The 14,728-nt window shown below is 38.1% G+C and overlaps 1 protein-coding gene across 1 annotated transcript in view; it reads right to left on the reverse strand.

Annotated features, from left to right (window-relative positions):
* Nucleotides 1-217: 217 nt before the first annotated feature.
* The window catches only part of Lipt1 (Lipoyltransferase 1), an 18,056-nt gene continuing 3,545 nt past the window's right edge, over nt 218-14,728 (reverse strand). The window contains exons 2-6 of the mRNA XM_045725630.2: nt 6,234-6,345; nt 4,928-5,035; nt 3,213-3,423; nt 1,834-1,967; nt 218-776 (exon numbers count right to left, since the gene is read on the reverse strand). Of these exons, the coding sequence (XP_045581586.1) occupies nt 591-776; nt 1,834-1,967; nt 3,213-3,423; nt 4,928-5,035; nt 6,234-6,345 (751 nt within the window). The 3' untranslated portion in view covers nt 218-590. The remainder of the gene's footprint in view (nt 777-1,833; nt 1,968-3,212; nt 3,424-4,927; nt 5,036-6,233; nt 6,346-14,728) is intronic.

Consider the following 14,728-nt stretch of genomic DNA (forward strand, 5'->3'; position numbering starts at 1 on the left):
TGTGAAGTTGAAAGTTTATTTTAAGGTTTATTGGCTCTTAAAACTGTGTAAGAATTATAGCGACTTTACTATTGTAGGTTGGAATCAACAGTACAGACTAATAATTTATATAATACAGCACAATTCAGTTAGAATGCGAGAATAAATCAGCTAGCAGGTAGTTGACTGTGTGTGTCACAAGATATCTTGTAATTTAGGAAATGTTAAAACCAACAAATACATGTACAAAAGCCTTTAATATTATGCAACAAGTATAAGCAACATATTCTACAACAAGCACTGTAACAATCATTAGGTTCCATATTATAAATAATTCATTATATAAAGATTAACAGATCTATGCAGTCAACAATGTACTGTTAATCATACCACTTGTAATATTTTACTAGATATATAATATTGAAAAGAACATATTAAAAAAATAATCCTCAACACTAAGTTGTTCATTTGTATTACTGTACATGTAATACAATACAGAAATTATAACCCAAACTCCATATTTTGCACATTCATTATATAAAAATAAACCCAGCCACCAAAATATTAAAATATACCTCTAAGACAAAAATGATCAATCTCTGGCCTTCAACTTACATCATGGACCGCTGGGTGCGCAGGGGTTGTGGAAGGCGCATTCTGATGGCTAAATCATTGAAAATTGTAAGTGTGTACTGTGACCCTTTTACTGCCCCACCAACTTCATGAATCAGGTCTGCAACGTCTGGACAAATACCTTGACTTGTCATTTTTACGTCCTCAATTTTGCCATGGAAAACCTGAAAGTGATATCAATATGATTATGCTTAAAATTTAAAACTAGTAATTTTTGTTTGTATTAATGTAGCCGACATAAATGTCTTGCTTTTTTTTCTATTCGCATATTAGACATTTGCTTAAAAGGAGCCTTATTTCATCTCTATTTCTTTGAAGACCCTAGTGCATCATCATCATTCTCATACATACCTGTTCCATTGCAATTACTCTTGTCATTTACAAATTTCACTTAAATCCAGCTGTCTTATTTCAATTAACATTGCTACCATTAAGAAAATTTTGTGGTAATGAGTGGGATGGGTCTTTGATTCAGTGTGTTGTGCATGTGACACTGGAATCTTAAGAGACACTAGATGTATACTGTATAACAAATCCCATGATCATAACAAATATTTGAAATTTCCCTAGTCCAGCATCAGCAATGCAGACACCAAGAGAATTAAAATATGGAACATACTCCCTAATATTAAATACAATTATGCAATATTTAACTTTTTTTTTTTTTTTTGAGATATATACAAGAGTTGTTACATTCTTGTACAGCCACTAGTACGCGTAGCGTTTCGGGCAGGTCCCTGGAATACGATCCCCTGCCGCGAAGAATCGTTTTTTCATCCAAGTACACATTTTACTGTTGCGTTAAACAGAGGCTACAGTTAAGGAATTGCGCCCAGTAAATCCTCCCCAGCCAGGATACGAACCCATGACATAGCGCTCGCGGAACACCAGGCGAGTGTCTTACCACTACACCACGGAGACTGTGGTGTAACTCATTAAGAGTTTGTTACATTAAGTAACAACTCATTAAAAACAAATATAATTTTAGATATGATATAGGGAAATAATGGTTTGGGTTGTGGATGAGTGGATTGGGCTGCTTGCTAGTAATATTAAGTTTAAAATTTTAACTATAGATTGGATAGGTAACTCGAGTGGATGGATTTAGTATGGGTCAGCAGGCTTGCTGCAGTTCCCTAATTCTTATGCTTCATATTTTTTAAACTAAAAAAGGAAAATATACAAATAAATCTGATGTACTTGTGTACATTCACATTTTACCTGCACAGAGATGTTCACAGTAGTATTATGAGCGACGCACTCGGGAATCACAACTGGTCGAGTAACAGTAAAGCGAGGCGTTTTATCATGAAGCCATGTATATGACGCCAGCTCGGTTTCCAGCTTACCCAGTCCTACAAGAAATTAAATTTTAGAACTTAAAATTATTTTATCATCCTATTTTATTAGTTGACATAAGGCATGCAGTTACACACAACAAATTTAACGGACAACAAAATGAATGAAACATTTCTGGTGAAAAGGCATGTTGACTGCAGCTGTTCAAATTCTAAGTGGATTTTTATTTAATTAACTTTATTAGTTTTTACTGGCATTTTGTTTCTGAAGTGGGCTATTTTACAATAGATCCAAAATCAACAGACTACTAGATAATATTTCTGCTTAGCTTTGTGTTGCCATCTTTGAATTTGCACTACCAGTTGATGTAATATAAAATGTATATTCACACCCTACATCATTGTGTAACCAAAGTTTAACAAAATTCTAAAACTTCAGGAGATAATTCTTTATTGTTTATGTCCGAGAAATATAAAAATATTTCATCTTATGTACAATTATATGATTGTGAATGCATCCCCAGACACCTAACAGGAAAATAGCGTGTAGACTTTGTTAAGGCTATTAATATCGACACATGGAGAATAACTAGGAAACCTCTGTGTTCAAAAAGAGAAACTGATAAACACCTCCAGAGGATAATTCATATTCAAGTTGCAATTAATACATCAGACTGGGAATAGTAGCATCTAACAGCCTGATTGATCAGACTATCATCTGGGCTTCCTTTTCTTCTCATACCTTCAAATTCACTCTAAATATACTTTTTGTGGCTCCACCATAATTCTTTTGTTCAATATGAATAACCCACCTCTTCTGTACTCTACATTTTTCCATGGCATTTCCATTTATTACACTATCCTAAAACCCCTCAATTTTATAAATTGCTGCTACTCTTTAATTACAGTATTTATCTTTCATATTTGCATTAACACCAATGTCTCACAACCATACACATGGGGTAAGCACTCCACTCATTCATGCAAACCTCTGGCACTCCAAATTTATATTTTAACCAGGATTCACTTATTTTGCTAGAGGCATGGGAGAATCCTTTTGCCAATAGGAGGGACAAAGGAGGCACAGAATCACCCATACCTGAGAGAGGACAAACTCCTTAGCCCCACAGCTTATGAAGGATGGAAACTAAGTTCCTTATTGAATGAAGCAGGAACTGAAATGCCCAAAGTGAAAGTGCTTGAAAGATATTCAGAAACAAGAAGTATGCAAAAGTAGAAAACTAAAACTTCAATACATGTGTGAAAGGATTAACAGTGTCCTTACACATCAGCAAACTTTACCTGGGAACCAGTCATCAGTAGGATTTATCAGTGTGTAGCCATTGGAAAGCTGAACAATCTGCTGAGAGGAAGAGTCACTTTTCTCCGAGGGAAATTCTAAGTATCTGCGACCAATGCTTGCAATCAGTTTTTCTACTGAAATGTCTTCATTGGCATCACTAAGATTCATTGTCAATGCTGGTATGCTAGCTGTGGCTTTGCTCTGGATACTCTGTCCCAAATAAAAATTAAATAATATATTAATATTTTTTCTAAAAGGAACTGCATCTACACCTAAAAGAAAATATAATTGTGAATATACCTGTAAAAAGAGAATCCTACCTTGTTACTAGTATTGAAAATGGTAATACTTTGTGACTGCATTAATTTGTAAATATTAGTTTATTTTGCATTTTTGTGTGAGGGGAATAGTAGTATAGTAGTTAGTCATAGTCACATTTTTACAGTCACTCCTATGACTAGGAGTTAAGTCATAGTCACATTTTATACTCTGTCCCGTCCATTTTGTCAATAGGTGGCAACAATTATAATTTTCCAAGATAGCCTCGAACAGCAAGAGGCTTTTCAGTGCAATCATTCCTTTTATCATATTTTATCTACAAGACTCAAAATATATTACGTACACTACAAGTCTTATGACAAAAACTTAATACAGTACAGGTATGTACTGTATAGTACACCACTGACCTCTACAGAATATTTATGACCCCTTATATACTGTATTAGTATTATTTTCATAGTAGAAATTAATACAGTACAGCATACTGTGCAGTATGGCTCTGGTTTTGGTATCAAATATCCACAGAAATCCTGCTACACTATTCACATAAAAACGATAAATTTGTCCAATAAATATTATAGCAAGATGTTGTGATGATTGTCCACCACATCGGCTAGATCTGTTCGAGAGGAGTTGCCTTTTATGCCAATAGGAATGATTCTTATCCTTTGAAGTTTTGTAAATTATTATTATTTAATTCTCTTAATGACAGGCACAAGTTGCAACTGTACTTACTGTACAAGCTGGTACTACTTTTGTTGATGTCAGTTGATTCCTGGATGGAGCAGTGAATGTATCAATTGCATGAGTTATGTACTTCTGTTAGCTCTGGCAGAATCCAAGTACAGTAGTATTACAGAGCAGCTGCATATTTGATACTGTAAATGTAGTTCTTATCACATTATATATCCCTGATGTGCACCTATATTTCAAAAGAAACAAGCAGTGTTGGAATTCTTTCTTGCTAGTATATTGTATTGCCTGAATTTACCTAAATTACCCAAGTGTATAGTAATAGGCTCCCTTGTACTCTTGTCTTGTATGGTCTGGGTTATTTCAGTTTGTTCTAGGATGAAAATAAACACACTGGAGTGATTTTGTAATATACAGTATAGTAATGGAATAAGCTTTGATATTAAATACTGGCAGGCCATGCTCTGCAGTTTTGGATAATGCTGATTTAATGGTACATGGTAATACACTACATAATACAAAATCACTATACCTACCATCAAACTAAAGAAATTCTTTCTCATATCTTTTTGTATCATCCAAGTGTTCAACTCCAAATGCCAGTCCAGATAATGTATGAGCTTGCTGCACAGTAGATGTTCCATTATGTCCACTACGTGGACAGAATGATTATACCAACTGAAATGGTAAAAACACTGTTCATGTAGGAGTCCATTGTAGTACACATCTCAGCAATAATTACCTTATCTCCCTGAAGAGCTAGTTTCATCTGTTGCTTGTCTGTTCTAACCAACAATGTACAATGATGATAAGCTGACTGATGACCCAGCTTTGCTGCTGTCCCAGACACCTAGAAAGGAAATATTTGCATGAAGTATAACTACAGTAGCTTAAATAATGTAGGAAATTGGTGCATAAGTGTTATTACTGCTACTTAATGAGACTGAATATAAATAACAGCAACAAAGCCAGGACTAAGGTTCATTCCTGGCTTTATTGCTGTTAAGACTTCTCTTTCACAGTACATACTCAAATGCTCTAATCTTCCTAACAAACTTGATCTGACATAAGCCTACCCCCTTTTTCTTTCTCCTCTTATTCTTACCTATCCCATTCTTCCTTCATCCCATTATTACACCTATCCTATTCTTACCTTTCGCCTTATTATTACCTTCTCTTACCTGCTCCTCACCTTACTCTTGCCTTAATGCCTGTGCCTCCCTCGCTCCTATTTATGAGGGAAGCCTGTGCCACCTCTTGGGTGGCTTAATCTTCATCGATCGATTTATCTCGCTCCCATTACGGGCTATTCATGGCTATGTCATTTCTTAGGTGGCTTAATCTTCATCAATCTCGTTCCCATTATGGGCTATTCATGCCCGTGCCACCTTTTAGGTGGCTTAATCTTCATCAATCAATTAATGTCACTCCCATCACAATTGACTTCATAATGGTCCAGGACAGGCCAAAATGTTATCATCTCTTGATCTTCTAGTGTGTGGTTTGGTCATCATTTGGAACTAATAATCAGAGATATCAAATCTTGGCAATTACTGTGGAAGGATTTATAAATACATAGGACCCAATTCCTTCAAATTTTGTAGAGAAAATCTAATATGGGTTGACAACTTATGACATGGGAGTGGATTACTAAATGTATTGTACTTGAATAGAGGCTGGGAGAAGTATAAAATTTCAGATGGGCAGCAGATTGCTGTCTCTGAAATCTTCTTTATTGGAACCGTCTACATAGTGCAGTGGTAGAATCACGCTCATGGGGGTCAAGAGTTCGAGTCTCCTAGTTCCCAAGTGAATGATATGTCATATGACTTGGCCAGTTTCTCCCAGATGAAACAAAATACATTACATGATGTAAACTATCATCTAAGGGCTAATTCACATGGTAGTAGATAATATAGTGATTATTCAAAGACTGAAATACAGTTCCTTACAGATAAATGATAATTTTGGGGGATAATGGGTTGTTGCTTCCATCAGGCTACAGAAGAAGTGGGTGCAACATGGGATAAAAGTCAGACATACTGTACCTTGAGGTCATGACCAACAATGACATCATCTCGGTGGTTGGCAGAGGCCTGAATACCAAAGTCCTCCTGCAGCGCCCGACAGATCACAGCCAGGTTTTCCTTTCGGTTGTACCTGTCAGGGAAACCAGGAATTAGAATGCACATTTAGTCAGCCACAATGAAAAGATAGAAATATTATGTGATATTAAAAATTAAAATCCTGATCATATCATGTAAATCATATGAAATATTCTTAAAAATAAAATTACCTTGTTATTTCTCTGTGGGTTGAAGTGTTGGGTGTAAGTTGGGTGAGCTTGGCAGCATGAGTGTGATGAAGATTAGGGAAGGTGGGTTTGTGAGGTAAGTTGGTGTAGAAGGTGGGTAGGTGTGGGTGAGTGAGGTTGGTGTCAGAAGATGTGGGATGGTTATTGGGGGGGGGGGAATTTGGTGGAAATTTTAGTTGAGTAGGGTGATAGCCTCTCTACTACAAAGTAAAAGATCAGTGTTTTATGCTTCAAGTCAATATAATGAACAGTTCCTCACAAAGACACACAACTTCTGAATCACTTAAATACATGGATGGTAAAATACTAAAAAAACTGTTCATAACTTTTGTGAGACAAAATTGGAATATGCAGCAGTTGTATGGTTCCCATATCTCTAGAAGCACATTAACAAATTGGAAAAGCTGCGAAGGCATGATACAAAATGGCTTACGGAACTGAAAAACACGAGTTATTAAGAGTCATTACATTATATATTGTACAGTATTGTGAAATTTCCAGGAGCAGTCAGCCATATTACTCTCAATTTCCTGTATAGTGACTGATTTTGAATTAATATCGATTATGATAAAGTCAAGGAAATGTAATTATTCATCATTAGTTTTGCATCATCATGAACATATATTGCTCAGGTAAATTCAGGTAAATATAATATATGAATAAACCCTTTAAGATAATTTGTTCTTCAAACTGATCCCTCTAAAATCCTGGATTCATTTCCTTATGCAAAGAGTACTGTACTTACTAATGATTCAAACTTGACAAATAATTTTTGTTTAATATGGTTATAATTTCTTAACTGCAAACATTTACTGTATTATAATAATTGTTGACAAGAGATAAGTTATCCTTGTCTGATAAACTCGTGAATGGATGGTGGCAATACTATCTTAATTTACTTGAATTTAATTTATTTATCTCTATATATACTCTAACTCATCATATAAAACTCTTTGTACTCACTATATTCATCACTCCTCTACCCCTTTTTTCTTTCCAAGTCTTCCCTGCATCCCATTTTCCCACTTTCTGAACTCTCCCTTTCATGGACGTCACTTTACTCTTCCTCACTCTTCATCCCTCTAAGCTATTCTGCATCTCACTATTTTTATCTAATCGTTACAATGGTGCCTCTCTCTATTTATAATTACCGATTTGTTACAGAAGAGAGGGAGAGAGAGGGATGGGAAGTGAAGAGGCAAAGACAGAGAGGAGAGAGAGAGAATGGGTGGGTAAACAGGCAAAGATAAGAGAGGAGAGAGAGAATAGGTGGGTAAACAGGCAAAGATAAGAGAGGAGAGTGAGAATGGGTGGGTAAACAGGCAAAGATAGGAGAGGAGAGAATGGGTGGGTAAACACACAAAAACTGGGGGCACGTGTACACTTGGCTCTTCTACCTGGGATATAAATAATGTAGGTACAAACTCATTCTGTGTAGCAACTGCCACACAATTGGCTTGTTAGCGCTCATCCTTGCTGGGGGTCCAAGGGGAGCGAGCTACCTCGCTGACGCCAGTCTACTGTAATTGGATAGCTTAAAATACTACTAATGGGTCTGTTTAATGCCTGCTGGTCTAAACAATTTTGTTTAAAGTGCCATACAAATAAGAGTTAATATTACGCGCATTTAACAAATCTCGAAACTAATAAATAATTCCCCAAATTATTTTTGGAATTGTATAAGCTTTATTACCTATACAAGACGCAGGTGTGTAACGCAACTCTTACTAATAAACTACACAACCTTAATAAATACATTCCCACACAACTAGCACAAATACACAATTCACACAAATACAAAACAAGCACAATTACTACATAACTTGCACTAATGCATACACACACAGCTTGCAAAATAGGTCAAGGAGTCGGAGATGGGTTCCAGGCAGAACCCATCTCCGTGGAGGGTACGGTCTGGCTGCACCAAGCCAAGCTTCACCCCTCGCCCCACCCACACCCACACACACACACTAAAGGCTCTCTAAGCCAGACTTCCACAAACTTGATTACCTAATCAACTGTATTTTACTAGAACACGCGTGATATAGGACCATATAAACGTAAGAAAAAATAAAAGTCTTTACTATCTTAGCTTTTCAAGCACGATACTGTCGACGGATACGTGGCCTGAGTCACGTCAGCGTACCAGAACCATGTCAAAATGATTTGCAAATCAACTTGCATAAACAACCTTTGTGTATGCGTCCAGTCACCAATAATAAACTCCCCTAGCAACAGCACCGAGAACTCTAGGCGAGACAGAACCAAGCCAAGCTTCACGTGAAGCATCCTGATCTGAATATAAATTTATGACTACTGGTTTCTTAGCTCCCCATCCCCCCCCCCCCTTAAATCCCAGCAGCCCACCTCCACCTTGCTCCCTTACCTAGCAGCCCATCCCATTTCTAATTCCTCCACCCAGCTGCTCCTATCATCTCAGTACCACCCATCTCCCTCATAATCCACCTCGTTAAGGCTGTTCCTATGACGGGCTATTCATGCCCGTGCCACCTCTTCGTGGCTTAATCTTTATTATCATTCAATCAATCTGTTCCTAGCCACTCACTTACGGGCTATTCATGCCCGTGCCACCTCTTGGGTGGTTTAATCTTTATCAATCAATCAATTCCTAGCCATTTAGCAGCCCATCTCACAATCCTACCTCACGTCGTCCCAGCTCCTAACCTCTCAATGCAGTTCGTCCCCTTCCTAACCCACCCACCTAGCCTCTCAAAGCAGCACGCTCACTCCTAAATCACATTACCCTGGCCTCTTAGTGCAGTTCATCTCAACCCTCCCACCCTTTCAGAAGCCCATCCCCATCCTAACCCAGGTCCCTAGGATCAGAGCAGCCCTTGGCCCGCATCCACCAAGATATCAAGATTCATACCCAAAAGCAACGTTCTTACAATAGCAAAGTTCACGTTTCTAGTAGCAACCAAACCCTAACCGCATACCCATTTTACTATACTGTATACAAAACTGAATTAAAACCCTCATAATCAGGCTTTGTACAGTCTGATGAAACATTTGTATAAAAAATCCTAAACTTATTTATAACAAAATTAAAGCTTAATTTATATCAAGGAACCTCATTTCAGATATTTATGTGAGGATATCACCACGCATTTTAGTTACTTAATGTGTCTTACTGGCTTTATAAGCCAGTAAGGATATTTAATCAGCCTTAAGAAATCTTGGCCTAGCTAGAATTAACATTACTTCGTACTATGCATTTGTCTCAACAAACAAACTGATATGCGCTAAAACACAGTAAGATGCTCATATTCTTGGGCAAGAATAATACAGGGGCCCCCTGTATAGATTATTAATAGCCCGTGAACAGTTGCCAACTCCATACCTCAAGCGTACAATGACTTTTAGGGTCACTGACCACGGGTCTCATTTTACACCAGAACATCAAGTTTTGTTATAGTAAGCTTATTACATTTACAAATTAGACAAAAATAATGAAAACTAAGGAAGGAATATATTTTAAAATATTTGTTGAAATTAATCGTCGACCGTTTATTAGTTAATATTATATGATTTGTTAATTTGCAATATTCAGTTATGTTAAATTTCCCAAGATGATCAGCCAATTCTCTCGTGTAGTCTGTCTCTTAGCTTCTAAAAAATATTCATGACCGCCTTTTCCCATCTTGAAAAGATATAGTTACACTACGACTGATATCCTGTACTATAACGTATACAATCTGTAAATGAACTTAAAATTTAAATTGCCTTTTATCATTCATTTCTTACATGTTCAATATTTTAATCTTGCACTGTGTCACATGTCTGTTGGACATATTCATAAGCACTTAGGATATAGTTTTACATTTAAACGCCAAGCCTGTTAGCTTTGCGAGAAGAGTTGACGGATCATGGGGTTTAAGTGATATTAGTATAATAATATATATTTATATATATATATATATATATATATATATATATATATGCGAACAAGCCTGAATGGTCCCCAGGCATATATGCAACTGAAAACTCGCACCCCAGAAGTGACTCGAACCCATACTGCCAGGATCACTCTGCAACTAGTGTACAGGACCCCTTAACCAATCGACTATCACGACCAGACAAAAGATGATGGTAACTGAGGCTAATTTCCCATCATCTCGCCGGCACTCTTGTTGGACGCCGGTTAGGCGCCAGTGGACGTGCCCTGGACACACACATGGGGTGACCTAATACCCTCTTCTGATTATGGCCGGCGCTAAACAACGTAATAGGTGTCAACAACGTTGTCAGCAGATCTGAATACACAGCGTAGCCCTGCGCCCTCCAGACCTTCAGAGACAGCCCTGGGCAACGGAGCGTGATACAGACGTTCCCTCACACACTCCTAGCTAGATCCTAGCCCGGTGTACAAGACATATATTTTCATAATAAAACCTTGGAAAAGCAGTGGGCGTTTGGTACTCCTATTCCTGCCTACTACCGAGTAACCTTCGACCATCCCCAGTCAACAGCAACTTAATCATTCTACATCAACTGGTGTTACACTTTGATGGTAATCTTGGGCATGGTATTTTATCAAATCACCTCATTCTTTGGGGCACACGTGAAGAACACAAATGCGAACAAGTGAACAAATGCGAACAAATTCAGTTGTATATATGCCTGGTCTCCAGGCATATATACAGCTGAAAACTCACACCCCAGAAGTGACTCGAACCCATACTGCCAGAAGCACTCTGCAACTGGTGTACAGGACCCCTTAACCACTCGACCATCACGACCGGACAAAAGATGATGGTAGCCGAGGCTAATTCCCCATCATCCCGCCTGCACTCTGATGGTGATTTGATTCAAATCACCTCAAAGAATGAGGTGATTTGATAAAATACCATGCCCAAGATTACCATCAGTGTGCCAGCGGGATGATGGAGAATTAACCTCGGCTACCATCATCTTTTGTCCGGTCGTGATGGTCGAGTGGTTAAGGGGTCCTGTACACCAGTTGCAGAGTGCTCCTAGCAGTATGGGTTCGAGTCACTTCTGGGGTGTGAGTTTTTAGTTATATACATGTGTGTGTAATATATATTATATATGATATATATTATATATGATATATATTATATATTATATATATATATATGTTATATATATATATATATATATTATATATATTGTTGTGTTGCCATGTGTTGCTCACGTGGCTCTACAAAAATACGGAGATTTGATGAAATAACTATGCCCAAGATTACCATCAAAGTGCAGTCGGGGTAGTGGTTCAAATAGCCTCGGCTATCACCGCCGTTTGTATGGTCACTGATGGTCGAGTGGTTTAAGGCACCATGTACATCAGTTGCAATGTGCTCCTGGCGGTCCGGGTTCGAGTCACTTCTGCGGTGTCGAGTTTTCAATTGCATATATGCTTGGGGACCATTCAAGCTTGTTTACATATATATATTATAATAATGAGGCGTGTGTGTCTATTCCATAAAGAATCTTGGTTCCAGGCTCATCGAAACAACAAGAGACCCCTAGAGCGATGAGCTTTCTCTTCCAGCGCCTCAGTGTAGCGATCTAGAGGGGAAATGCCCGCTGTATTCTCGATTCATGTCCACCGTCGGAGTTCGAAGAAATCTACAGCCTCTAGGAAACAGAAACAGTGAGAAGGTAAACGAGGTTAAAAAATAGAAATAGGTTTTAAGTAACGGAATAAGAAAGAAGTATGGGAATAAGGTAAAAATATAAGAAAAGTTAGAAGGAAAATTTAGAAGTGAAGAAATGAGGCTGAAGCTTAGGAATAAGCGAAAACTGCAGAAGGCCAAATGGCGAAGAGAATGAGGTGAAATAGTGACAATAACATATGAGACAGTGAAAAAAAGACCCTAGAGGGGTTAAATCAGTCAGATCATTTTTTTTTTTTTTTTTTTTTTTTAGATATATACAAGAGTTGTTACATTCTTGTACAGCCACTAGTACGCGTAGCGTTTCGGGCAAGTCCTTAATCCTATGGTCCCTGGAATACGATCCCCTGCCACGAAGAATCGTTTTTTTCACCTAAGTACACATTTTACTGTTGCGTTAAACAGAGGCTACAGTTAAGGAATTGCGTCCAGTAAATCCTCCCCGGCCAGGATACGAACCCATGACATAGCGCTCGCGGAACGCCAGGCGAGTGTCTTACCACTACACCACGGAGACTGCAGAATCATATTTGTTAAGAAGGGTAGAGCATTTAATTCTATACTGGGAAAGGCAAGAGTCAACAGAAACAAAGCCCAAACTAAGATTCGCATTGGGCGTGACCAATACAAATTAAAATTTTACAAATTACGTCTGAATTTGGCCGTTTGCCCGTATGGCCGAATATGGACGTAATTTGAAAATTTAAAAAAATGGATTTTTGTTTTCCAAAATAGTAAGTTAAGGGTCCTCTGGTAGGTTAAGAGGGCAAGAAATTCACCTAATTTTCAAAACGTCAATTGAAAGTTTCCTCTCCTAACCTTACCGAGTAAGCCAGAGGACTCAAACAGAAAACGGGACAGTACATCACTTTCGTAAGCCAATTTCATTGCAAATTACGTCTATTTTTGGCCATAGCGCGCATACGAGCGAAAAGCGGCGTTATATTTAAGAGGACGGGTTGATGCAGCAAGAGGCGATTCGACAAAAAAGCGTCTGTGAGGAGCAGACGCAAGGACAAATGATTTTAGAAGAACAATCTATAGGACGAATGAGTCCCTAATACGACAGAAATTAGAATATTTGTATATGGAGTCCAGCATGCTGATCGCACATACTGGAAAATTCTTCCAATTAAACTTGTATATACTAACAGGGTATCTTATATAATAATACCCAGAGATCTCAAATGTTGCTATTTATATGCTATGTTCTCAACTAACAATTGAGGAGCCCAGGTTCGATCCCCTGGCGGGACAAATGGTTGGACACATTTCTTTTCACCTTGATGCCTCTGTTCATCTAGCAGCAAATAGGTACCTGGGAGTTAGGCAACTGTTGAGGAGTTGCATTTTAGGGATAGTCAGTTGTTCGAACTTGGGGAGTGGGGGGATCTCTGTATAAGCCTGAAGTATACATTTACACAGGTCCCAACAAAAACTTAATCAATTATATACGACGAAGGCCAAGTTTGATCCTGTGTGCCCTTGTAAGTCATACGACATAAGTCGCAGGCTAATGGTTCATAGTGTTTTGTACATCATAAAAGGTTCCCAGAATTTTTTCCCTAAAAATATATTAAGGGCTTGCCTTCCAGGAGCCATTATCCGTTAATTATTATAGTATTTGTATTAGCGCAGTTGAACATGATATAGTGTTAAATGGGAGGAGCCATTAATGTAAAAGTTAAGGACAGCCATACATCATTTATTAGTCAAGAGCAATGAAGAAATCGCAATCATAGGTGACATTCTCTCTAGAACGGGAGTTGGAAATTAAATCTGTGTAGAGCTGATGATGTCGCTTGCCGACTATACAAATATTGTAATGCAAACACAATAGCATTCATTGGTAATTGCGACTACTTGTATGACCATAATGAAATGTATGCAAAGGATGGTGTTCATTTATGTATTGCAGTGGATGTTACTTTTGCCCCTTCACTGAATCAGTTTGGCTGGGTTTATTAAATAAGAGCTTCCTCGCATGGACCAATAGGCCAATAGGACCAATAGGCCCAACAGGTTCCATTATTCTTATCATCTTATGAATGATAGGCGAGATAGTTACACTGTCGAGAGGAGGGAGTCTTGGTTATTTGGTCCTATGTTCTCAGATTACCATATCACCTGGTCCTTCACGGACGGAGTAATGACCTCGATTCTCATTTTCTTCTTGGCAGCTCTTGCCCCACGAACTTGAACGAATCCGCCAAATTGTTGTAAACAACGCTTACAGCAATACAGAATTCGATAAATCTTAATAAGCTAGGCCGCCATCTGACTGAAGATAACAGGCCCCAGGGGTGGAAAATTGGCCCCCAAGAGAAGACATTGTAGTGTATTATAAAAATACATTCACTCAGGCATACAAGAAGGACGAGATGGTGATAAGAGACATAATTGATAGGAATCGCAAACCTTGCAGTGTAGAGTAAGGATGCGTCCTGTCATTTATTATAACAACCCTCGTTCATCTTCCCTCATTATGAGAAATAACATCTCTGCCTCCACTGACTAACTGAGGTGTACCAATGTAGTGTATCATTACAAATGCAACTCTGGAGACTGTGCA

Source organism: Procambarus clarkii, chromosome 44 (assembly GCF_040958095.1).
Source record: "Procambarus clarkii isolate CNS0578487 chromosome 44, FALCON_Pclarkii_2.0, whole genome shotgun sequence".
Lineage (NCBI taxonomy): Eukaryota > Metazoa > Arthropoda > Malacostraca > Decapoda > Cambaridae > Procambarus > Procambarus clarkii.